The sequence below is a fragment of the Triticum urartu genome, chromosome 3A, assembly GCF_056163025.1.
Source record: "Triticum urartu cultivar PI428250 chromosome 3A, HENAU_Tu73, whole genome shotgun sequence".
Lineage (NCBI taxonomy): Eukaryota > Viridiplantae > Streptophyta > Magnoliopsida > Poales > Poaceae > Triticum > Triticum urartu.
The window spans coordinates 182,637,177-182,661,514 of NC_141875.1; the positions used below are offsets into that span (position 1 = coordinate 182,637,177).

General features: G+C 45.0%; 2 protein-coding genes across 3 annotated transcripts; both read left to right on the top strand.

Moving 5' to 3' along the window:
• Positions 1-5,450, top strand: RPL3P (ribosomal protein L3 plastid). Its single transcript, XM_048706969.2, has 5 exons — positions 1-486; positions 1,369-1,578; positions 3,056-3,160; positions 4,758-4,871; positions 4,962-5,450. The coding sequence occupies exons 1-5, from the start codon at positions 145-147 to the stop codon at positions 5,130-5,132; spliced, it is 942 nt and encodes a 313-aa protein (XP_048562926.1). The 5' UTR covers positions 1-144; the 3' UTR covers positions 5,133-5,450.
• Positions 5,451-6,899: 1,449 nt separating this feature from the next.
• On the top strand, positions 6,900-12,898 carry LOC125543585 (uncharacterized). Of its 2 annotated transcripts, XM_048706967.2 has the most exons (8): positions 6,900-7,256; positions 7,399-7,716; positions 8,766-8,974; positions 9,053-9,101; positions 9,645-9,761; positions 10,949-11,038; positions 11,160-11,222; positions 11,350-12,898. In XM_048706967.2, the coding sequence occupies exons 1-8, from the start codon at positions 7,089-7,091 to the stop codon at positions 12,580-12,582; spliced, it is 2,247 nt and encodes a 748-aa protein (XP_048562924.2). In that variant the 5' UTR covers positions 6,900-7,088; the 3' UTR covers positions 12,583-12,898. The 2 variants fall into 2 exon arrangements, with proteins under 2 accessions (XP_048562924.2, XP_048562925.2); XM_048706968.2 differs by lacking the exon at positions 9,645-9,761 and having other exon boundaries at positions 6,904-7,256.
• Positions 12,899-24,338: the final 11,440 nt, after the last annotated feature.

Genomic DNA, 24,338 nt, shown 5'->3' on the forward strand with positions numbered 1-24,338 from the left:
CCCCATCTGGGCCATTCCCCCCGATCTCCCCACTTCACTAAACCCTACCCACCTCGCCGCCGCGTAAACCCCCACCCATCCCGCCGCGCGGCCCATCTCCAGCGCACAACCAACGCCAACGCCGCCGCCGCCGCCGCCACCGCCATGGCGGCCGCCTCGAGAGGCCTTCTCGCGCGCCTCCGCCACCTCTCCCTCGCCGGGCCCCGCCTCCCCCCTTGCCGCCTCTTCTCCGCGGAGCCTCTCGTCTCCCATCCCGACGACGACGATGCCAGCGCCGGCGGCGAGGGCGGAGGCCGGATCATAGAGGCGCGTCCTGGTGTTATGGGCCCGGACTCCCGGCGGACCGGCGTGATCGGCGTGAAGTGCGGCATGTCGGCGATGTGGGACAAGTGGGGGGCCAAAGTTCCCATCACCGTCCTCTGGGTGGACGACAATGTCGTCTGCCAGGTCAAGACCGCCGAGAAGGAGGGGTTCTACGCGCTGCAGGTGCTGCAAATTTCTCATCTTTGTACCAAACTTTGTATATGACAGGGATCACAAACTGCTGCATTGTTTCACGCTTTCACTGACAAAATAAGTACTCCTATTGGTGTTCCACTGAGAAAATAAGTATTGGAACTTGATTCTGTGAAATCTTAAGGAATTAGACCCATAAAAGTAGTGCTAGTTTTTACCCATCTGTTAAGACTCAAAGCAATTTGAGTGTTTTGTGCCTTTAGGTCTAAAGTTTTGGCCTCCCATGTGATTAAGGTTCGATCTAGACGTGAGATGTTGTAAAATATTTTTTGTAGAATTGTAACTGCTCTTCGATGACTTATTGGTAACTCACTACATGACTAGATCATTAGCGTTGAGACTAGCTGCCGAAGGTAGCTATGTTTAATTTATGTTTGTAACCAAACTCATGTAATAGTGATTTTCTTCCCACGTCTCTCCAAGCTGGGAATTATGATTTAGAAAAGAGAACACCTAGCCTGCTTCACGTTTTCTTACCATTCTCTACAAACATGATATTGGGTGTATTAGGTTGTCTGATCAAATCAGGCTGTTTTAATTGTGCTGCCAAGGTTTTGTCATCTCCTAAATTTGTAGTAACAACTAGCAATATGCTTGAGGTATAACCATCGAGTTTTGTTAGCGCTAAGTTCATGCCAGTTGCTGTATTGCAGATGACTACCTGCCCCAGAATGGATAATTTAGACACATTAGTGCAATATAAACATTCCATCTTGGTTCTGTATTTTGTTGATCTAAATGCAAGTATATATGTTTAGTTTGTAGCACTTATGCTCTTCAGGTTTTGTTGTTACCACTTTTATAGTGCAAATTTTCGCTAACTTCTGAAAGTCTTTCCTGGTATTTTTTTAGCTCGGAGCAGGCCAAAAGAAGGAAAAGCATCTAACAAAGCCTGAAGTGGGCCACTTTAGATCACAAGGAGTCCTTCTTAAGAGAAAATTAAAGGAGTTTCCTGTTACTGAGGATGCACTTCTTCCTGTTGGGACAACCATCTCGGTTCGTCATTTTGTACCCGGGCAATTTGTGGATGTCATTGGAATCACAAAGGGAAAAGGTTTTGCGGTATGTATTTTTGTCTACCGCGTAAAATGGGTTTTGCACTTGCTGACAAATCACCATGTTTACCATTTTATTTGAACACGACATCATTAAATTGTTGGTTTCCTTCCGTAACACCTCTTCCTTCAGTTAGCTCAAAAATAGACAATTAAAATTGTGTGCATCTGCTACAAAATGTTGTCTGTACATCCTAGGGTCCTAGCTATCCCTTGATTTTAGGAAGCAGCCTTGTTCCAAAAACCTCAATGTTTGCTTTCCCTGCTGACTCTCTGACAATCGAGTCATTGCCAATGATTTTTAAAAACATAGATAAATACAAATATAGATTGCTGGTAATTAAAAGTGCAATGTGGTTATATGTGAGATCAACTTAATTGATAAAAATTGTTTTAAGTTTCTTTTAAATGTAACACTAGCAACGTTTACGAGTCGACGAGTCGTTCAAAGGTTGAGACTCATAGACTAATCATGACTAGTCTAGATTACTGCTGGGCTAGTCTGACATGGTACTGTAGCAACTTGCAGTAATCAATTACTAAAACCTAGTATTAGTATGTAATATTACTTCCGTCCCAAATTACTTGTCTTAGATTGGTCTAGATACGGATATTTCTAACACTAAAACGTGTCTAGCTACATCCGTATCTAGACAAATCTAAGACAAGTAATTCGGGACGGAGGGAGTATATACTATACAAAGTGCATTGGAGCGTCAATTTGTCCTGCATATCAGGCCAATAAGCATATTTCCATTCTGGATCCTTGCTCCTAGTTGGCTTCTTGCAGGATCCTTCGATGGATTGTATTGCTCATCCGCTTGAGCTGCAGCTGCTGCTGAACACACTACTTGAGGTATCGCCGGCAGCGTAGACATTGCAGTTCAGACCGAAGGATCTTGAAACTGAAGCAAGCAGGGGTGGATGGGCGGTGGTGGGTGCCAGCACCAGTGGGACAATGGGTGCTGGCGGCGCCTCCTTCCAGACTCCCAGGCGAGGCGACTCAGAGCGGGCTGGAAACTTAGCGGGCGAAATTTTCCCTCCCATGGGCTGCGGGCTGGGCGGCTCGCTCACTTATCCCCTCCCAATCCCCTTTTTTTTTGTCGAACGACTCAAGGTGCACGACTAGTCCTTTGACTGCTCGACTCGGCGAACTAGTCTACACGAGATTTCTAGTCGACACCCAGAATGCGACTCATAGAGTAGTCTAGCGACTAGTCACTCTGACTCATAATCAATGAACACTGGTATAATGTTAGTTTGGAGATGTTAATCTAAGTTGTGGATGATTTTCAATGTTCCAACTTAATTTCACGTCGCCAATACAATCAAGTATATATATATTCTCATAATATTACAACTTAACTTTTGCTGCTACACTTAAGATACTAGTGCTTTCCTCTTTTAGAACAAACCAATTACTGAAATATGTCAATGTAACACTGTACATCAATTATATAACATTATATTTTCTACTCTTGTAGGGTGGCATGAAAAGACATGGTTTTAGTGGGATGCCTGCATCACATGGTGCTTCTTTATCACATCGCAGCATCGGTTCTACAGGTCAAAGGGATGCTCCTGGCAGGGTATGTTATAAACTCACAAGTCCACGCACTGAACAATTCGTATACATCTCTCCTCTGAAAAGAGACATAGTAGCCATTAGAACACGCAGCATTGGACTTCTGCTGGAAGTTATGCACCCTCTTGGCATGACTATTCTTGGATGTTGTATTTATTTTCCAGTTTATTTCTAATATGTAAAATGATTAGGATTGATAAGACCTCTTCAGTAATTAGTAGCAGTGCTGTTTTATACTTCTAATTAGTGAGTAATCATAGGACTGCCTTGTGTGTTGTGCATAACTGCATAATATTATGTGGATTTGCATCTTCTATCTTTTTTAGTGTCTACTCAGGGAGTATCATATAAGGTTTAATCTTATATGTATCAGTGTATGTGCCCAAAACAATGATTGTGTCTCCCTAAGATTGTAGTGTATGCTGTTATTCTGATCTTAGGCCTTCTTTGGTTTGTAGGAATTTTAAAGGATAGGAATTTTGTTGGAAAAAATCGTTTGGAGCCCTTTGGTTTGTAGGAATGAATTCATATTCCTATGTAGGATAGGAACCAATCCTTCACATTTCAAAGGAAAAAAAACATGGGCCTAGACCCAATAGAAAAATTCCTTTCCTATGAATCAAGTGACATCTCTTTTGCTATAGGAATTGAGATGCATGCCACCTCACTTCCTATGTTTTTTCTATTCCTACTATGGTATTCTTATCCTATGGACCAAAGGAGGCCTTATTGATGGCTTCACTGGATGTACATGTATGATGTATAAGACCCACAAAATAATGCTTCTCACGGAAAAGAATATGCACACTTTGCTTTTACCCTTGTGGCCTACAATGACTTGAAATTCGCTCAATCAAGTTTTTACATCCTGATGGAGTTAAATCTCAAAGCTTAAAAGGGGTGTCGGTAATACGCATGCATCAGCGACAAAGGTAGTTAGGGCTTTAGGGTTTAGGTCCTTGGGGTTTTGTTTCTAGTGAACATATTATTTTTCTTCCTAAGTCAATCGGAATCTGGATAGAGACAATAAGGGTGCTAATTTTACTTGATACTTGTCAAACTGGCCTGTGCTCACATATGCCATCTGTCGACCATCTCACAATACGTGCCAATAGCAACAATGTAGCTACTTACATGTATGGCCAAATGGATTTGACTCCTGACAGATGTTAGTGAGTGAATTTGTAAATATATAGAGCAAAATAAAAGAAAATCCATGCAACTTGATTGTTTTTATAGTAAAATATAGCATTCTCAAGGTAGAACCCGTCGATAAAAGCTATTTTTCCTAATCCTTTCCATGTATTATCTGCAACATTGTGGAACTTTTCGAGTTTCCTCAGGTGGAAGTGACCAGTGAGGCCACTTTAAATTATCACCAAGAAATGAACATTATTGAACGTTTCAAGTTTCCTAAGGTGTGAGCTACCAGTGAGGCCGCTTTAAAGAAGCACAAACAGATGCACTTCTGAATGTGAATTGGCATTTATAAGTCTAGTTTTTGGGTAGGAATGCACTATTTGAAGCTGTTGGTGTGTCCTAAAAACAACACTGCAGCCGGTAATACTCCATATGGGCTAACAGCTGTAACAATGTTGCAGGTTTTCAAAAACAGGAAAATGCCTGGGCGCATGGGTGGTGTTCAACGCACAGTGAAAAATGTATGGGTTTACCAAATTGACCCTGCCAGGAACTTACTGTATCTGAAAGGCCAGGTAAGTTCATCTCCACTTTGCAGTACGTCTCTTAGCTAAAGTGTTTATGTTGTGATATGTGTGTTATGCATTCTCTTGTGAACTTTGCAGGTTCCTGGTCCTCAAGGCAGCTTTCTTTTCGTCAAGGACTCTATTTACAAGAAACCTGACAGAGCTTTGCTGCCGTTCCCTACGTATTTCTCACAAGAAGGCGAGTTGGAAGACATGGAGCCGCTCATTGCCGATCTTGGTGATGTCGACCCGTTCATGGCAGCAGATTAAGACTATGACAAATTTCGAAGAATCCCTTTTGCTTTCAGTGCATTGTTGACAATCCCAAGTGATTGTCTGTTAAATTTTGCATTGGATATATGAGTAGCTCCTGGGTTACAAGAGTCATCCCGTTACTGACCTGCCAAATCAATGTTGTTCCATGTACATTACCTGGCAGATATGCCAGGGCCCTGACTCAGTTAGGGTTTTGAGCTGATTGTTTGGTCGACTGAGTGGAACTTATTTTGTTTAATAAGTTGTGTAAGCTATGATTCAGATAGATATATAAAATCGAAAATCTCCATGCCGAGGTTACTATTCTAGTTCCCTGATGAAGTAATTTCGGCCATTGCCTTTTTTTTTTGAAACAGAGGCAAAAGATTTGGCTCATCCATTAAATAAGAGGAGAATAGAGTTTGACAGTTTGCACGTGCCCTACAAATAAACGGCATGGCAATTAAATTACTCTGGAGCAACAATACGCTATTGCCTTTGTGAGTTCAGTAATTCAGCTTGGCTTGTTTTTTTGACGTAAAATAAGTTCGACAGATGATTATACCGCTTGTCCATTTTTCTTTCTTCATGATAGCTCACTACTACTGTGCATGAAAAAACATGAATGTACATGAGACTTTGCAAACCAGGCACAGTGCATGAAAAAACATGAATGTACATGAGACTTTGCAAACCAGGCACAGCTAACTAAATCTCGTTTTTAGTCATGTATTTATGTATGTCTAGCAACACAGATGAGAAGTGTAACAACAGAACGTCCTCTACATATAAGCCACGTCACCCTCACAAAAAATATTCAACCTAAAGCATAACCGTTTAGACGCAGCTGCCACCGTCTTCTCTCCAAGGAAAAAAAAGGCTTAGGGTTTCTCTGCCTTCCGCCGGTCCACCTTTTATCTGATGGCCTAGTCCTTGTTTCAATGATGCGTCTAGTGCCGTCGGAGGGCGTGTGGAGATGTGTCTCCAACGGATTTTGCGAGATTCGATCGGTGTTGGTCTTTGGTGGATCTCCTTGAAGTCTTAGTTCGTCTTCGGTTTGTGTGCCTACTTGTTGGATCCTTTCAATTTGCACTTCTCTTCATGGGCGACAACTGCTGCTCTGGTGTAGGCCCCGCGGGACCTTAACACGACGACCTTTCAACTTTCTATTACAACAAGTTTGGCCAGGCTTCGATGAGGGAGGGGCGATGACAGCGACACACATTCGGCTCACTCGAGTGTTTATAGTCGTCGCTTGGTTGTCTACGGGCATAGATATAATTTTTATTATTTATGTATTCTTTTGTACTGCCATGGCATGATGAACAGATCGAAAGTTTGCTCACAAAAAAAAAAACACAAAACCTAATCAATTTTTCTCTTTTCAAATACTATAGTGAATACATACATGTAATGCACGTTGATATTAGAAAAATATTGGCATTGATATTAAATAGGATATAATGACACATTGATTATGCATATAATGTAGATCTTAATATTTGGTACGATATTAATTGCATGCTAATTTTTTATTTTTTTGCTAAATAATTGCATGCTAAAATTGAAGAAATATAGGTCATTGGATTGACATAGTTTATGCCGAGATTTTTTAGATATGTCTCTCTCGGTATCTTTATCTCATTTAATTTATAATAACATTGATGTAATATTTTTAAATAAATTCTATAAGTACACAAGGGAAAGATCCTAATCAGTTTGGCTATTTCAAGGGAAAATCCCAATCGAAACAACACACACTTCCCCCGCTCCAGCACCAGCAGTTACCGTACTGTGCAGGGCTCCCCACCAACTCCGACATTGTGGCGTCGTGCGCTCGACCGGACCCCTCCTCCCCCCTCCCCTCCCCTTCCCTCCGTTTGCCCCCGCTTCTCCAACCAGCAGATTCCTCCCCCGCCACCCAGGCCAGCTCCCCCGCCGCCGGCGCCCCCCTCCGCCGTGGAGCTCGACATGGACGACGCCTGCGCCGTCTGCGCGGAGCGGCTCGAATGGGTGGCCTACGGCGCCTGCGGCCACCGCGAGGTCTGCTCCGCCTGCGTCACCCGCCTCCGCTTCGTCCTCCGCGACCAGCGCTGCTGCCTCTGCATGACCCACTGCCCCGCCGTCTTCGCCACCAAGGTCAGCACCACCTACCTAGGGTTTTTTCATCAGCGCTTTTCCCCTGCCCGCCCCCAACCCCTCTCGCCCCACGCGCCGCCCCCGCGCCGCGCACGTCTCAAATTTCGAATTCCGCCCTCATGGATGGCTTCTCGCTGCCCAGGAAACGGGGGACCGCACCAAGGCGATCGGCGATCTCTCGGCGCTGCCGGCCGCGGCCGGCGAGGGGAAGACCGGGGACTACTGGTACCACGAGGCCACGCAGGTGTGGTTCGACGACGCTGACCATTACAGGATGGTAAGGGCGATGTGCCGGATCTCCTGCACCGTCTGCGAAAGCAGCGGTAACAAGGGGAAGAAGGGCAGTAAGTCGTCCAAGGCGAAACACAAGATCAAGTTCGAGACCATCGAGCAGCTCAAAGCCCATCTGTCCAACAAGCATTGCTTGTACATGTGCGACCTCTGCTTGGATGGGAGGAAGGTGATGCAATTGATGGCCTGCTTGTCCTTGTTAACTGCTTTAATCCTATTTTCTAACGTGATGAAATGCTTGCTGGTAATACCAATAGCTTCGTGCAACACTAGACATATATAACTTGGTGCGGCGTGGTCAATTCATCCTTGCATTTAGTTGTGCAGTGCTCAATACCAGTTACTAATCCATTAAGACTTGATTTTTTCTTCTGTTGACATGATAGTTCTTAGGTCATGTTGTTGTATGATGCTATTAGTATCAGTTACAAACTAGTAGTGTTTTGCCATATTTTTGTTGCTGTTGTTGTCATCTACATGTAGCAATGGAAGTATTATTTCCTGAGTGTTGATTGTATTATTTTTTGCTAGCCCATTACTCTCCATACCAACTGAACACGTGTCATCCCTTGTTTTTATCCACCAGTGGATGATATATCATGTAATTCTCTCATTTAGACCATAGCAAAAATGTATGTATTCTTCCTAAAAGTAGATAAAAATATCTAACCTGTTCCATCACTTCTTTTCACTCCAACATTCAAGTTTATTACATCGGATGTGAACAAACAATGGTTAAATAGTTCACAAGATTTGTGTGCGCAAATTAGTATTTCCATTCTCTTGCAGTTCACATCTACTCCCGCCGTTCCTAAATATAAGTCCTTCTAGAGATTCCAATACAGACTACATACATAGAAAAATGAGTGAATCTACACTCTAAAACATGTCTCTATACATCCGTATGTAGTCTGTATTGAAATTTCTAAAAAGACTTATATTTAGAAACGGAGGGAGTACATGCTTAAAATAGTTAGGAGAACACCCAAATTAACATAGTTGAACCATATTTTTCAACCTGGTGCATAATGATTTAATGTTTGGCATGCTGCAAATTCCTACTGATTTCTTTTTACCAGCAGGGCAAATTAGTTATGAAGGTACATCCTGCTTATCATGATTGCATACTTGGCTTGTAGCCCGTGTAATGAATATTTCATGTGTTCCACAATATTTGTTTTTTATAATAAATTCCTGTACTATTGTTGTCTTGAGCAGGTATTTATTTGCGAGCAGAAACTTTATACAAGGCCTCAATTAAATCAGCACATAAAAACCGGTGATTCAGAGGTGGATGGCTCGGAAGTTGAGCGCAGGGGTTTTGCAGGGCACCCGATGTGCAAGTTTTGTAAAAGCCCATTTTATGGAGAGACTGAGCTAGATACACATTTGACAAGAGAACATTATTCTTGTCACATATGTCAGAGGTGCTCCGCAACCGTTATTTTATTTGTTGGGGCATAAGTACAAAGTTATGCTGTCTCTGACTTCATGGTTGTTTACAGGCAGCACGGTGGGCAGGATGATTATTTCAGGAACTATGATGACTTAGAGGTATGTCATATCAAGTTGGCATAGTTATACTAAAGTCAGAGTGCTATCTTAATTTTGAGAGAATTCCTTATTTGGCCCTTTCTTAAATTTTGCTCCCCTATTTGGCCCAATAAAGTTTATTCCTCCCTATTTGACACCAAATGTTAAATTTGTTCCTTATGTGACACTTCTGACTACTTTGGCCCCTAACGAGACATGAAAAGACCATTCTACCCCTGGTATTATACTAGGCTGAGAAAAAGAGCGTTCATTTATTTCACTGAGCCGATTTATTGGTGCCAGCCAGACGAGAGCCAAAAGTGAAAGCTAATGGAACATACAGACCGACATCAACTCAGACTAACTCAAATTAATTCATTAAGAGTCACAAAAAAATTAGGATTTGTACTGCAGTAGCTTTTTTTTAGTTGTGTAAATTGTGATTAACTCCTACAGACCGCCGCTGGTGCTGTGGTGCATATGTTGCATTCGCGTGCATCAGGCACAAGGAGAGTTGCACCCCGTCATGCACTCATGAGTCTGACAGTGCGTACGTATATGCAGCAAAAATGGTACGGTGCTCCTAAAGTCCGCTTGTGCATGCATCTGAATGGACGCCGTGTTTATATTTGCAGTACTAGCACTTGTCATCTTCACGCGAGGCCGTTGCAAGCTTGTGAGGTAACATGCGTTGAATTTTAAAGTGAGATACGAATTTTTAAAGCCTGTTATAGCTCCACGGCAATGTCTTGGCTGGGTTGTTCCGCCAGGCTGAAGAAATGAACGCTCTTTTTTTTAAGCCATCTATAACACGAGGGGCAGATTGTCTTTTCACATTGCAGTTAACACCTTTAGTTGCCAAAAATAGATGAAAGTGTCACATAGGGAACAAATTATATATTTAGTGACAAATAGGGAAGAAAAATTGTTTTGGGCCAAATAGGGACGCAAATTTTAAGAAAGGGCCGAATAAGGAATCCTCTCCTTAATTTTAGGCAGTCAAACCAACATAAATACATGTAAACATTGCATCTATGGGAAAATTTGTACTACAGAGATATTGTAGTGGATACCAAATATTGTTTAGATAAGATATAAGTTACTATCCTTGCCCAACTAGGTTATTTGAATAGAATTGTACATTTTACCCATTTTTAATCTCCGACTCTATATTTGTTAAGTATGCCTTATGTTTGGACCATCAATGTACATTCACAAGGTGCTAGGCACTAATCAGGAAGCAGACCAGTGCCTAGTCGCTGATTAGGCAGCTGCCTAGGCAAGAGGGTGTACCCTAGAATGCAGGGGTGTGTTTGGTTTATGCCCAAGGTTGCCCCACCAAAGCATTGGCTAGCCAAAATTTTGGTTGAGGTTTTGGTTGCCAATGATTTGGCCAACATTGGCAAGAAAAATGAACTAGAGTTGGCTAGAGTTCATTGGCATGCCAAATAATTGGCAACCATCCAAACAAAGACCAATCATTGGGTCATGACCAAAATTTTGGTAGGGTGCAGCCGCCTTTCGGAACACTGTAATGAGTATATTGATTAAGTTGATGTCACATCACTTCCGCAGTTGAAGGTCATGTCCGTAGCAGTTAAGCAAGACCATAGCATGTTGTCTATCTCTTCCAACTGGAGCTGTGCCTGCTAGATATTATCCTTGATGTGGATATAGCATGGTCTCCATTTTCGGTGCCTATGCATGCCATTCCCACACAAGATTTTTACTGCATATCAATCCTATGGTACAGAATTTAGTGGTAGACTTGTATTAAATTGGAATAACAAGTTGCTACAGAATTCCAAGTCAAAATTGTGGTAAATTTCATGTTAGAACCTAACATGGTGCATGTGCCGCCCCTTTAGATGCATTTCCGAAGAGACCATTTCTTCTGCGAGGACAGAGAGTGCTTGGAGAAGAAGTTCATTGTCTTCCAAAGTGAAGCAGAGCTTAAGGCAAGTCAAACACAAATGATATATTGTTAAATCATATTCCCTGGACATGTCACTAGATTAGTGCATGATAACTGGTTATCCTTTACTGATATTACATCTTTTCTTTTCTTGTTCCCTCCAGAGGCACAATGCTGTGGAGCATAGGAAGCGCATGCCTCATGCACAGAAGAATTCTGCTCTCCAGGTGTACAAACGAATCTGCCTTATTTCCATCTCTTGTGTTAAGCCAACTATTGACATGCTAGCATATACATATTGATAATAAAAATGGCGCGGTAAGCTGATCTATTTACTTTGCCCGTCATTGACAGACACCAACCAGTTCTAGAGACCGGAGCGAGCTAGAGCAGAGTAATGGCAGAGGTAGAAGGCACAACGCTTGCCTCCCCAATGGTTCTGTTGACAATACCTTGCTGTCTGTTCAGAATGGCATTGCAAATATGGGCCGTGGCTCAGGAAATCAAGTTGCTGCTGTTGTGTCTCCCTTGCGATCTAGTTCTGGGCACTCATCACAAGCAGGCCAAAGCTCTGGGATGAACCGTGTTTGGCAGCAACCACACTTTCCTCCCCTCTCCCGCCAGGAGGTTCCTGATGCAAGAATAGGTTCCTGTTTTCAAGAAGCTCCATCCCCTCCCATATCAGGGCAGTCAGGGTATACACCAGTTGCCAGTCGGAGCTCACGGACTGCTGCACGCGCAATGGATTTGGAATTCCCTCCTTTATCAGGCAGTAATAACAGAACTGCTGCGTCAACAGAGCAGGGGGTACGAAAGGTAGCTGAGAACACTCATGCATTTGGGCTCCGACAACAAAGCAACGGAATTGTGAATACACACCATTCTGCTCAGCATTCCCTTAAAAATACTGATTTGATCCCTTCTGGTTCAAGTCACTCCCCAAGTTGGCCTACACCCAACACAAGTCCTCACGTTAGTGGATCGCTGAGTCTGACTTCTGCAGGAAATGGAAGGCAAGAAACACCTGTGAGCCGCCAGGTGTTGTGCTCTGTGGATGATGTTCGTGCAGCGAATAATTCATTGGTTGAAAGAATGCAGGCTGCATTAGGAATGGACCGGGACAGGTACTCGATGTTCAAAGAGATCTCTGGGGAGTACCGTCAAGGCGTTATCAATGCTTCAAAGTACCTTTCATATGTCGAACAATTTGGTCTGTCGCACCTCGTTCTTGAAATGTCCAGGTTGCTGCCTGATCCTCAAAAGCAGAAGGAGCTTGCTGATGCCTACTACGCGAATTTGCGCCTTACAAGCCTCCAAGGAAATGGTGGCGGTGGAGCTGTTTGCTCGAAAGAAAGCACCCGGAAAAATAAGGGGAAGGGGAAACTTCCTGCTGCTGCACAGGATTCGTTAGAAGATAAGCTCCTGAGTGCTGCCAGCAAGCTTCAGTCGCAGGTGGGAGGCTCTAGAGCGCCGTTGAGAGAAGGGTGTGGAGCAGCCGATAGACCTTTGCAGGAGCCGAGGTGGCCTGTGAAGGGTGCTTGGCAAAACCGTGGGGGGCAGAGACTCGTGAGCAAGGCGAAGAAGTAAACTGGGGTTTTACTGGATGTTTTGCCACCTGAGCTGCGGTGAAAACGCCCATTTTTCCCCGATTCGTGTCTGGTTTGTCGAGGTGACTAAGAAGGCCGCAGAGTAATTATTTGGTTCGCTTCTGTTTCTCTTTGTCTGAACCTTATGTCGAGTTTGCGTAATTGTGTCGTGAATGTTGCGAAGAAGGAATAGATCTGGACTATGTGGATGGTAACTATCAAAGCTATTGTAATTCAGGATGTCTCTGGCAGGATTAGTATTTTGAAGTTTGTATGGAAATACATATCAAATCCATCTAGAACTATACTTATTTACATATCAAATCCATCTAGAACTATACTTATTTACATATCCAATTCATCAGAGTGCGCTATGTCCAACCTAATACTACAAAGTACACCCTCTGTTCCTAACAGAGGTACTCCCTCTGATCCAAATTAATTGATGGGGCTTTAGTACAACTTTGTACTAATGGTGTACCAAATCTTGTCAATTAATTTGAATTAAAGGGAGTAATACTTTTCAGTAATCAGCAGTAACGAACAATTCAAGACGCTTTACTTTGTCTTCTTAATCCCGAGGGCGCAAAGTGCAGGTATGAATTGCCGCGATAAACACAATGCCTCCGCACGAGATGCGTGGGGTAGAGGAAGGAGAAAAGGTAGGAAGTGATGAAGAACATAAAATCAATCGAACTGAGTAAGTATAAAATTATCTATGACTTGCCTCTACCCCAAGTGTCTTTCTCTCACACTTGTACTCTATATATACCTCATCTTAGTATTAGAGGATCAATACAACACAGAAAAGTTCAGAAAAAAAAACACCGAGAAATATTTTAGCCTTCACCACGTGATCTCAGAAGCGGTGAAATGCAATGCTGATTTTTCCACCACTTAAGCGACTCACCACCCCGGAGAGATTAATCTCCTCTCTGCTTTGAATTGCAACATGACCCAAGTCTGAATCACAACTATGAGTGCTGATGCCTGAACTAGGAGCTTTATGTAGGCAGGAGTTTGCGACATGCAGGGCCGGGGCACGCCCATTGTCCCGCTCCAGGATTTGGGAACTTGTTTGTGTCTATCATCTATTTCCTCTCGTATATCCCTCTGGAAATATCTATAATGGATCGTAAATGAAAAGCAATATACCTATTTCCGTGGGACTGGTTTTGAGGGTACATATATTTCGATAAACAGATGGTGCAATAAGCTTGTAGTAAAGCAGTAATGTTGTGGAAAGCCCATTCACTTTGTTCTTTTTTTTTTCTCGAATACGCAAAGCTTGCATATCATTGCATTGATAGAAGAAAATAGAATGAGTATAGATAGGAGTACAACACATGACACAAACGCAGGAGGCGTGAACATGGTGACCGGAGCAGAAAGAAAAGTGATGCTTGACCCGAAGAGAGGATACAACACAGCTAAACCTACCAAACCTGAACCAAGAGTGGCAACGTCAAACCAACTCGACCATCAACATCTCGGGAACCAAAACCGGGGACACCTCGAGCGAGCAAGATGGCGCCTTCAAGGAGGACGACGTCGAGACGCCGTCACCATCTGATCCGGAGGAACCGGACCTAGGGTTTCCCCTGAGCTCGAAGAGGGGCGCAGCCGAGGGCCTTAACAACGCCTCCAAGAAGGAAAACGACGTTCGCAGACGCCGCCGCTGCCAGCATCGGCAAGCCGAGCAGGGATTTCTCCCAGGCCTGAGGCTGAGCAATCCCATAGCCACCGTCTCTGGAAACAAAGATGAGGACGCCAACGCCGGTCGGAATCACCATGTCGGAAGGGGGTTGGCGGGGCTGCAATTGCTGTCGAAGGGTGGCACCGCCTCCGAAGCCACGAACATTGGATCTGGCAAAAGCGGGGGCTTTTAGGCATACAAGGTAGGGCGGGCACGAAGCAAGCCACAAGGGGGTGGGGCGACGGCGATCGGCAACGCCGACAAGCAAGGACTGGAGGGACGCAGATCCTGGCTACCATGGCCATAGTCGTCGGGACATGGGGGACTAGGCAAGCTGGAAGGAACGCAGCTGCTAGGTCGCCGAGGCCGGAGCCGCCCGGCAGAGGACGCCGGCAGCCATGGACACCGGAAGGGACGCGGGTCCAAGGTCGTCGGGGCCGGAGCAGCGCCAGCAAACACCCGCCTTGAGGGCTTCAAGACCACCACTAGCACTGTATACTCGTTGCCACCGCAAAAGCCGTCTCCATGGCTCGAGGGAGAGGACGAGCCGCCGGCGGCGAGGGGCCCGCCAGCAGGAAGGCATGCTGCGGACACCCATGCGACCGGCCGCAGATCCTGCGCCCAGTCCAAGGGCAGCACCACCAGCAGGGCTGGGTCACACACGGAGGGGGGGGGGGGAGAACTGCTGGGGACGGTGCCCTGTGGCCAAGGCTGGCACACAGCGGCCATCATCGGGCCGACAGAGTGCAGCAGCTGGGAAGGGGGTGCCATGCGGGGCACTAGGGGAAGGGGGATGCGCGCGCAGGGGCGGATCCGTCCCACCGCTGTCCTCCCGAGGCGCGGCGCGACCAAGCTGGCCGGCCCCCCCGGCGGTGGCGCAGCGGCGGTGGCGGATCTGGGCGAAGGTGGCGTCCTACAGCGGGGCGGATCTGGGGGCGGGGAACGGGGTGGAGGTTGGGGGAGGAACGGATTCGCCCCGCCGCCGCCATCTCGGCGCGCGGCGCGGCTTCGCCGGCCGGCCCTCCGGCGGCGGCGTGGCGGCGGCGGGTGGAGGGGGGTTTGACCGGCGGCAGTGAGTGCGGTTTCCCCCGTGTCGCCAGGGTGGGCGACATGGGGGCGGAGAGTAAGATGAGACCTAGCTCGCGATCTGTTGTGTTAGGACTTAGCCCTCACTTTGTTCTTCTTGGTTGTACATTCTTCAAGTACCTTCTTCTTCTTCTTCTTTTCCTAGAACTCTTGCATTGTAGGTGCAATGGTGTAGAGGAGAAGTCTGTTCTCAGCGACATTAACAGTAGTAACAACATCAACGGAAGGGAGTCCTAGTTGTACTAGGGCTGTTTGACGCAAGGAGGAGGGACTCAGGGTTGGTCGACCCAAGCCTCGCAGCCATCTATATAGGTGGCCAGGGGTGCACTAGGAGAAAAAAGAGAGCCTCCCATGACTGTTCTCCTTGCTACTTGCTGTTGGGAACGCATTATTTTAAAAAATTTCCTACGAACATGCAAGATCTATCTAGGAGATGTATAGCAATAAAAAGGGAGAGTATGTCTATGTACCCTCGTAGACCGAAAGCGGAAGCATTAAGTAACGTGGTTGATGTAGTCGAACGTCTTCGCGATCCAACCGATCAAGTACCGAACGCACGACACCTCCGTGATCTGCACACGTTCAGCTCGGTGACGTCCCTCGAACTCTAGATCCAGCTGAGGCCGAGGGAGAGTTTCATCAGCACGACGGCGTGATGACGGTGATGATGAAGTTACCGACGCAGGGCATCGCTTAAGCACTACGACAATATGACCGAGGTGGAAAACTATGAAGGAGGGCACCACACACGGCTAAGACAAATCTTGGAGTGCCTTTGGGATGCCCCCTACCCACGTATATAAATGAGAGGGGGGAAGAGGAGGCCGGCCTAGGAGGGGCGCGCCTATAGGGGGAGTCCAACTATGATTCCCAATCCTAGTTGGAGTCCCCTTCCTTTTTCAAGAGGGGAGAAGGGGAAGGAGTAGGAGAGGGAGAAGGAAAGAGAGGGGGCGCCGCCCCCTCCCTTGTCCAATTCGGACTTGCCATGGGAGGGCACGCGGCCAACCCTTGAGGTCCTTCTTTCCTTTCCCGTATGGCCCATTAAGGCCCACTACTTCCCTCAGCGAATTCCCGTAACTCTCCGGTACTCCGAAAAATACCTGAACACTCGGAACCTTTCCGATGTCCGAATATAGCCTTCCAATATATCGATCTTTACGTCTCGACCATTTCGAGACTCCTCGTCATGTCCGTGATCTCATCCGGGACTCCGAACAAACTTTGGTCATCAAATCACATAACTCATAATACAAATCGTCATCAAACGTTAAGCGTGCGGACCCTACGGGTTCAAGAACTATGTAGACATGACCGAGACACATCTCCGGTCAATAACCAATAGCGGAACCTGGATGCTCATATTGGTTCCTACATATTCTACAAAGATCTTCATCGGTCAAACCGCATAACAACATACGTTGTTTCCTTTGTCATCGGCATGTTACTTGCCCGAGATTCGATCGTCGGTATCATCATACCTAGTTCAATCTCGTTACCGGCAAGTCTCTTTACTCGTTCCGTAATGCATCTTCCTGCAACTAACTCATTAGTCACATTGCTTGCAAGGCTTATAGTGATGTGCATTACCGAGAGGGCCCAGAGATACCTCTTCGACAATCGGAGTGACAAATCCTAATCTCGATCTATGCCAACTCAACAAACACCATCAGAGACACCTGTAGAGCATCTTTATAATCACCCAGTTACGTTGTGACGTTTGATAGGACACAAGGTGTTCCTCCGGTATTCGGGAGTTGCATATCTCATAGTCATAGGAACATGTATAAGTCATGAAGAAATCAATAGCAATAAACTAAACGATCATTATGCTAAGCTAACGGATGGGTCTTGTCCATCACATCATTCTCTAATGATGTGATCCCATTCATCAAATGACAACACATGTCTATGGTCAGGAAACATAACCATCTTTGATTAACGAGCTAGTCAAGTAGAGGCATACTAGGGACACTATGTTTTTTCTATGTATTCACACATGTACTAAGTTTCCGGTTAATACAATTCTAGCATGAATAATAAAAATTTATCATGATATAAGGAAATATAAACAACAACTTTATTATTGCCTCTAGGGCATATTTCCTTCAGTCTCCCACTTGCACTAGAGTCAATAATCTAGTTCACATCGCCATGTGATTCAACACCAATAGTTCACATCTTTATGTGATTAGTTCACATCTCCACGTGACTAATATCCAAAGGGTTTACTAGAGTCAATAATCTAGTTCACATCGCTATGTGATTAACACCCAAAGAGTGATCATGTTTTGCTTGTGAGAGAAATTTAGTCAACGAGTCTGCCACCTTCAGAGCCGTATGTATTTTGCAAATTTTTCTATGTCTACAATGCTCTGCACGGAGCTACTCTAGCTAATTGCTCCTACTTTCAATATGTATCCAGATTGAGACTCAGAGTTATCCAGATCGGTGTCAAAACTTGCATCGACGTAACTCTTTACGATGAATCTTTTTGTCACCTCCATAACCGAGAAACATATCCTTATTCCACTAAGGATAATTTTGACCGATGTCCAGTGATCCACTCCTAGATCACTATTGTACCCTCTTGCCAAACTCTTGGTGAGGTACACAATAGGTCTGGTACACAGCATAGCATACTTTATAGAACCTATGGCTGAGGCATAGGAATGACTTTTCATTCTCTTTCTATTTTCTTCCGTGGTCGGGTTTTGAGTCTTTACTCAAGTTCACACCTTGCAACATAGGCAAGAACTCCTTTGACTGTTCCATTTTGAACTACTTCAAAATCTGAAAAAAGTCCATTTTACTCCCTTGAAGAAAATGAGTGGTTCACATAACCCCCTGAACTTTATTTTGGTTCACTTAACCCCCTAATCTATCCCAAACCGTTCAAAAATCATCATTGGTGGGTTTGCACCGGTGGTTTTGCTGACATGGACGAGGTCAAAGCGTTGTTGACCAGTGGGGCCCTCCTCTGCCTTCTCTCCCACATCTGCAGCCACCCCGAGAGTGCCCGAGCTTCGGTCGATGGCCACCATCGCCATGCACGTGGCCGGAGGAAGCATAGAGCCACACCAAAATGTCGGGATCATCTGCCTCGTTACCCTCTTCAACTCTGCCAAATCCATTGTGCCAAGCCAACCCCAATCAAGCCTGGCATCGTCATCTTCCTCACCACTGCCGCCAGCCACCACGCTAAAATCCGCCATCACCAGCGCGCCCCCGACCTCCACGACCCCTTCGTTGACGCGAGATGACCTCGCGCACCTTCTGGACAGGTTCCCGGTGAGGCCCGCAACCCCTTCCCCGCAAGCCCGCGCCCCGGTCGCCGCCTTCGGCGTCCATGGCGTCGCTGCAGAGCACTTCTTGTCCCCCTTCCTGTGCCAGCACCCCCTAGGTGAGCCCCTGCTCCTCCGGAGCCTCTCCGTTCCCTCCCTCATCTATGTAGCCTACTCGCGCAGTGCGCCACCCATAGCAGCAGCGGGGGCTGGAGCTTGGCCATGCGGGGAGAGCTCCTCAGGGATGCGCAGCTCCAAATTGATGGGTCGATCAGCTTTAGAGGAGCACCACGGTGCTTAGGAAGCAGAGAAGGAGAAGCGGGGCTCACCGGAGGAAGAGATCGAGGCGGCGACAGTCAATGCCAGAGGCGGGGAAGAAGACATAGTCGCCGGTGATTTAGGGTGACTAGGATAAAGTCCTTTGGCAGGAACGTATAGCAGAGCGAGGGGAAGCTCTAGGACATGGATTGAAGGGGAGGGGGAGGTGTTGGCCACGCGGGCTAAGAACTACAACGCCGGCGGCATAAACCAAGAGTCGATTATGCTCTCTAGGCGTCGAGGAGGAGAGTGGGGATTCGATTGACGAATGGGCCCCACACCCCACTAGTCAAATACCGCCTTGACTGTGTCCATGTCAGCAAATGAGCTCAAAAAACCAGCTAGAGATGATTTTTGAACGGTTTGGGATAGATTAGGGGGTTAACTGAACCGAAAAAAGTTCAGGGGGTTATGCGAACCACCCATTTTCTTTAAGGGAGTAAAATGGACTTTTTTCTCAAAATCTTGTCAAGGTATGTACTCATTGAAAAATATGTCAAGCGTCTTGATCTATCTCTATAGATCTTGATGCTCAATATGTAAGTGGCTTCACCGAGGTCTTTCTTTGGAAAACTCCTTTCAAACACTCCTTTATGATTTCCAAAAAAATTCTACATCATTTCCGATCAAAAATATGTCATTCACATATACTTATCAGAAAGGCTGTAGTGCTCCCACTCTCTTGTAAATACAGGCTTCACCGCAAGTCTGTATAAAACCATATGCTTTGATCAACTCATCAAAGCGTATATTCCAACCCTGAGATGCTTGCACCAGTCCATAGATGGATTGCTGGAGCTTGCACACTTTGTTAGCACCTTTAGGATTGACAAAACCTTCTGGTTGCATCATATACAACTATTCTTTAATAAATCCAATAAGGAATGTAGTTTTGATATCCATTTGCCAGATTTCATAAAATGCGGCAACTGCTAAGATGATTCGGACAGACTTTTAAGCATCGATACGAGTGAGAAAATCTCATCGTAGTCAACACCTTGAACTTGTCGAAAACCTTTTGCGACAATTCAAGTTTTGTAGATAGTAACACTACTATCAACGTCGGTCTTCTTCTTGAAGATCCATTTATTCTGAATGGCTCACCGATCATCAGGCAAGTTAATCGAAGTCCATACTTTGTTCTCATATATGGATCCCATCTCAGATTTCATGGCTTTAAGACATTTCGTGGAATCTGGGCTCATCATCGCTTCCTCATAGTTTGTAGGTTCGTCATGGTCTAGTAACATGACTTCCAAAACAGGATTACCGTACCACTCTGGTGTGGAACACACTCTGGTTGACCTACGAGGTTCGGTAGTAACTTGATTTGAAGTTTCATGATCATCATCATTAACTTCCTCACTAATTGGTGTAGGCATCACTGGAACTGATTTCAGTGATGAGCTACTTTCCAATTCAAGAGAAGGTACAATTACCTCATCAAGTTCTACTTTCCTCCCACTCACTTCTTTCGAGAGAAACTCCTTCTCTAGAAAGGATCCACTCTTAGCAACAAAGATCTTCCCTTCGGATCTGTGATAGAAGGTGTACCCAACAGTTTCTTTTGGGTATCCTATGAAGACACACTTCTCCGATTTGGGTTTGAGGTTATCAGGCTATAACTTTTTCACATAAGCATCACAACCCCAAACTTTAAGAAACGACAGCTTAGGTTTCTTGCTAAACCATAGTTCATACGGTGTCGTCTCAACGGATTTTTAGACGGTGCCCTATTTAACGTGAATGCAGTTGTCTCTAATGCATAACCCCAAAACGATAGTGGTAAATCGGCAAGAGACATCATAGATCGTACCATATCTAATAAAGTACTGTTACGACGTTCGGACACACCATTACTCCGTGGTGTTCCAGGTGGCATGAGTTGTGAAACTTATTCCACATTGTTTTTAAATGAAGGCCAAACTCGTAACTCAAATATTTGCCTCCGCGATCAGATCGTAGAAACTTTATTTTCTTGTTACGATGATTCTTAACTTCACTCTGAATTTCTTTGAACTTTTCAAATGTTTCAGACTTGTGTTTTATTAAGTAGATATACCCATATCTGCTTAAATCATCTGTGAAGGTCAGAAAATAACGATACCCGCCGTGAGCCTCAACACTCATCGGACCGCATACATTAGTATGTATTATTTCCAATAAGTCAGTGGTTCGCTCCATTGTTCCGGAGAATGGAGTCTTAGTCATCTTGCCCATGAGTCATGGTTCGCAAGCATCAAATGATTCATAATTAAGTGATTCCAAAAGTCCATCCGCATGGAGTTTCTTCATGCGCTTTACACCAATATGACCTAAACGGCAGTGCCACTAGTATGTTGCACTATCATTATCAACTTTGCATCTTTTGGCATCAATATTATGAATATGTGTATTACTACGATCGAGATTCAATAAACCATTCACCTTGGGTGTATGACCACAGAAGGTTTTATTCATGTAAACAGAATAACAATTATTCTTTGACTTAAATGAATAACCGCATTGCAATAAACATGATCCAATCATATTATGCTCAATGCAAACACCAAATAACATTTATTTTAGGTTTAAAACTAATCCCGAAGGTAAAGGGAGTGTGCGATGGTGATCTTATCAACCTTGGAATTACTTCCAACACACATCGTCACCTCGCCCTCAACTAGTCTCTGTTCATTTTGTAACTCCTGTTTCAAGTTACTAATCATAGCAACTGAACCAGTATCAAATACCCAAGGGCTACCATGAACACTAGTAAAGTACACATAAATAACATGTATATCATATATACTTTTGTTCACTTTGCCATCCTTGTTATCCGCCAAATACTTGGGGCAGTTCCGCTTCCAGTGACTATTTCCTTTGCAGTAGAAGCACTCCTTCATGCTTAGGTCTAGCTTTGGGTTTCTTCACGGGAGTAGCAACTTGCTTGCCATTCTTTGAAGTTCCCTTTCTTTTTCTTTGCCCCCTTTTCTTGAAACTAGTGGTCTTGTTAACCATCAACACTTGATGCTCTTTCTTGAATTCTACCTTCATCGATTTCAACATCACGAAGAGCTTGGGAATTATTTCCGTCATCCCTTGCATATTATAGTTCATCACGAAGTTCCAGTAACTTGGTGATAGTGACTAGAGAACTCTGTCAATCACTATCTTATCTGGAAGATTAACTCCCACTTGATTCAAGCGATTGTAGTACTCAGACATTCTGAGCACATGCTCACTGGTTGAGCTATTCTCCTCCATCTTGTAGGCAAAGTACTTGTCAGAGGTCTCATACCTCTTAACACGGGCATGAGTCTGAAATACCAATTTCAGCTCTTGGAACATCTCATATGCTCCATGGCGTTCAAAATGTTTTTGAAGTCCCGGTTCTAAGCCGTAAAGCATGGCGCACTAAACTATCAAGTAGTCATACCGAGCTTGCCAAACGTTCATAACATCTGCATCTCCTCCTGCAATAGGTCCGTCACCTAGCGGTGCATCAAGGACATAATTCTTCTGTGCAGCAATGAGGATAATCCTCAGATCATAGACCCAGTCCGCATCATTGCTACCATCATCTTTCAACTTATTTTTCTCTAGGAACATATCAAAAATAAAACAGGGGAGCTATACGCGAGCTATTGATCTACAACATAGATATGCAAAAACTACCAGGACTAAGTTCATGATAAATTAAAGTTCAATTAATCATATTACTTAAGAACTCCCACTTAGATAGACATCCCTCTAATCATCTAAGTGATCACATGATCCATATCAACAAAACCATGTCCGATCATCATGTGAGATGGAGTAGTTTTCAATGGTGAACATCACTATGTTGATCATATCTTCTATATGATTCACGCTCGACCTTTCGGTCTCAGTGTTCGAGGCCATATCTGCATATGCTAGGCTCGTCATGTTTAACCCGAGTATTCTGCTTGTGCAAAACTGGCTTGTACCCGTTGTATGTGAACGTAGAGCTTATCACACCCGATCATTGATAATCCCCAAGTGCAGGGAATCATCGTAGCAATTCCCAATGGTGGAAGTGATAAGTATGGAGTGTCGAACCCACAAGGAGCTAAAGGTAAGATCAATATTCTCTCAAGTCCTATCTGCCACTGATACGACTCTACGTACACCGAACGTTTGTTTCCAACTAGAAACGAGAAATAAAACTACGTTGTGGGTATGAAGAGGATAACTTTGCATGGTATCGGAGAGATAAAATATAAAAGTAGGTGTTGTTATCATAAAGTTAGAATATATTACTAAATATTATAAATAGCGAGTGTGGAATAATGGTGGATCAATGTGCGGGATTGTCTTAGGCAATTGTTAACAAGACCGATAGTCATCATTGCAATTTCATATGAGGGAGAGGCATAAGCTAACATACTTTCTCTTCTTGGATCATATGCACATATGATTGGAACTCTAGCAAGCATCCGCAACTACTAAAGATCATTAAGGTAAAACCCAACCATAGCATTAAAGCATCAAGTCCCCTTTATCCCATACGCAACAACCCCCTTACTCAGGTTTATGCTTCTATCACTCAAGCAACCCACTATAAGCGAATCATGAACGTATTGCAACACCCTACAACGGGAATCCCTCACTCTTGCGCGACACGGAGGGCACAATAGAACAACACCAAAATAAAACATACAACTCGTACCAATCTAGATCATCAATCAACCCAAAGACAAAGGATATCTACTCAAAACATCATAGGATGGCAACACATCATTGGATCATAATATGTGGCATAAAGCACCATGTTCAAGTAGGGATTACAGCGGGGTACGGGAGAGTGGACCGCATAAAAGAGATGAGGATGGTGATGATGATGGTTATGTTGATGAAGACGATCACCGCGGCGATGATTCCTCTCCCGATGGCACTCTGACGCCACCGAGAGAGAGAGAGAGGTTCTCCCCCTTGTGCTTCCTCCTCCATGGCCTCCCCCCTGGATGGGGAGAGGTTCCCCCTCTGGTCCTTGGCCTTCATGGTGATGATGGCCCCTCCGGGATCCTCCTCCATGCCCTCTGGTGATGATGGCCCCCTCTGGCAGGGTGCCAGAGAGGCCCTAGATTGATTTCTCGTGGCTGCAGAGGCTTGCGGCGGCAGAACTTCCGATCTAGGTTATTTTCTGGAGGTTTGGCCATTTATAGGAGAGGTTGCCGTCGAGAACAAGTCAGGGGCACCACGGGAAGTCCACGAGGCACAGGGGCGCGCCCAGAGGGAGGGGGGGGGGGTTGGGCGCGCCCCCACCCTCGTGGGTCCCACGGGTCTCTTCCCCGGTAGATTTTTGTTCCAGTATTTTTTATATTTTCCAGAAAATTCTCCGTTGATTTTAATCGCATTCTGAGAACTTTTATT

Excerpts from the sequence above, each read along its gene's own strand:
- RPL3P (XM_048706969.2), top strand. The coding sequence starts at position 145 with ATGGCGGCCGCCTCGAGAGGCCTTCTCGCGCGCCTCCGCCACCTCTCC. Across the intron at positions 487-1,368 it reads AGGGGTTCTACGCGCTGCAG|CTCGGAGCAGGCCAAAAGAA; the intron begins GTGCTGCAAATT and ends GTATTTTTTTAG. Across the intron at positions 1,579-3,055 it reads CAAAGGGAAAAGGTTTTGCG|GGTGGCATGAAAAGACATGG; the intron begins GTATGTATTTTT and ends CTACTCTTGTAG.
- LOC125543585 (XM_048706967.2), top strand. The coding sequence starts at position 7,089 with ATGGACGACGCCTGCGCCGTCTGCGCGGAGCGGCTCGAATGGGTGGCC. Across the intron at positions 7,717-8,765 it reads TCTGCTTGGATGGGAGGAAG|GTATTTATTTGCGAGCAGAA; the intron begins GTGATGCAATTG and ends TGTCTTGAGCAG. Across the intron at positions 9,762-10,948 it reads GGCCGTTGCAAGCTTGTGAG|ATGCATTTCCGAAGAGACCA; the intron begins GTAACATGCGTT and ends CCGCCCCTTTAG.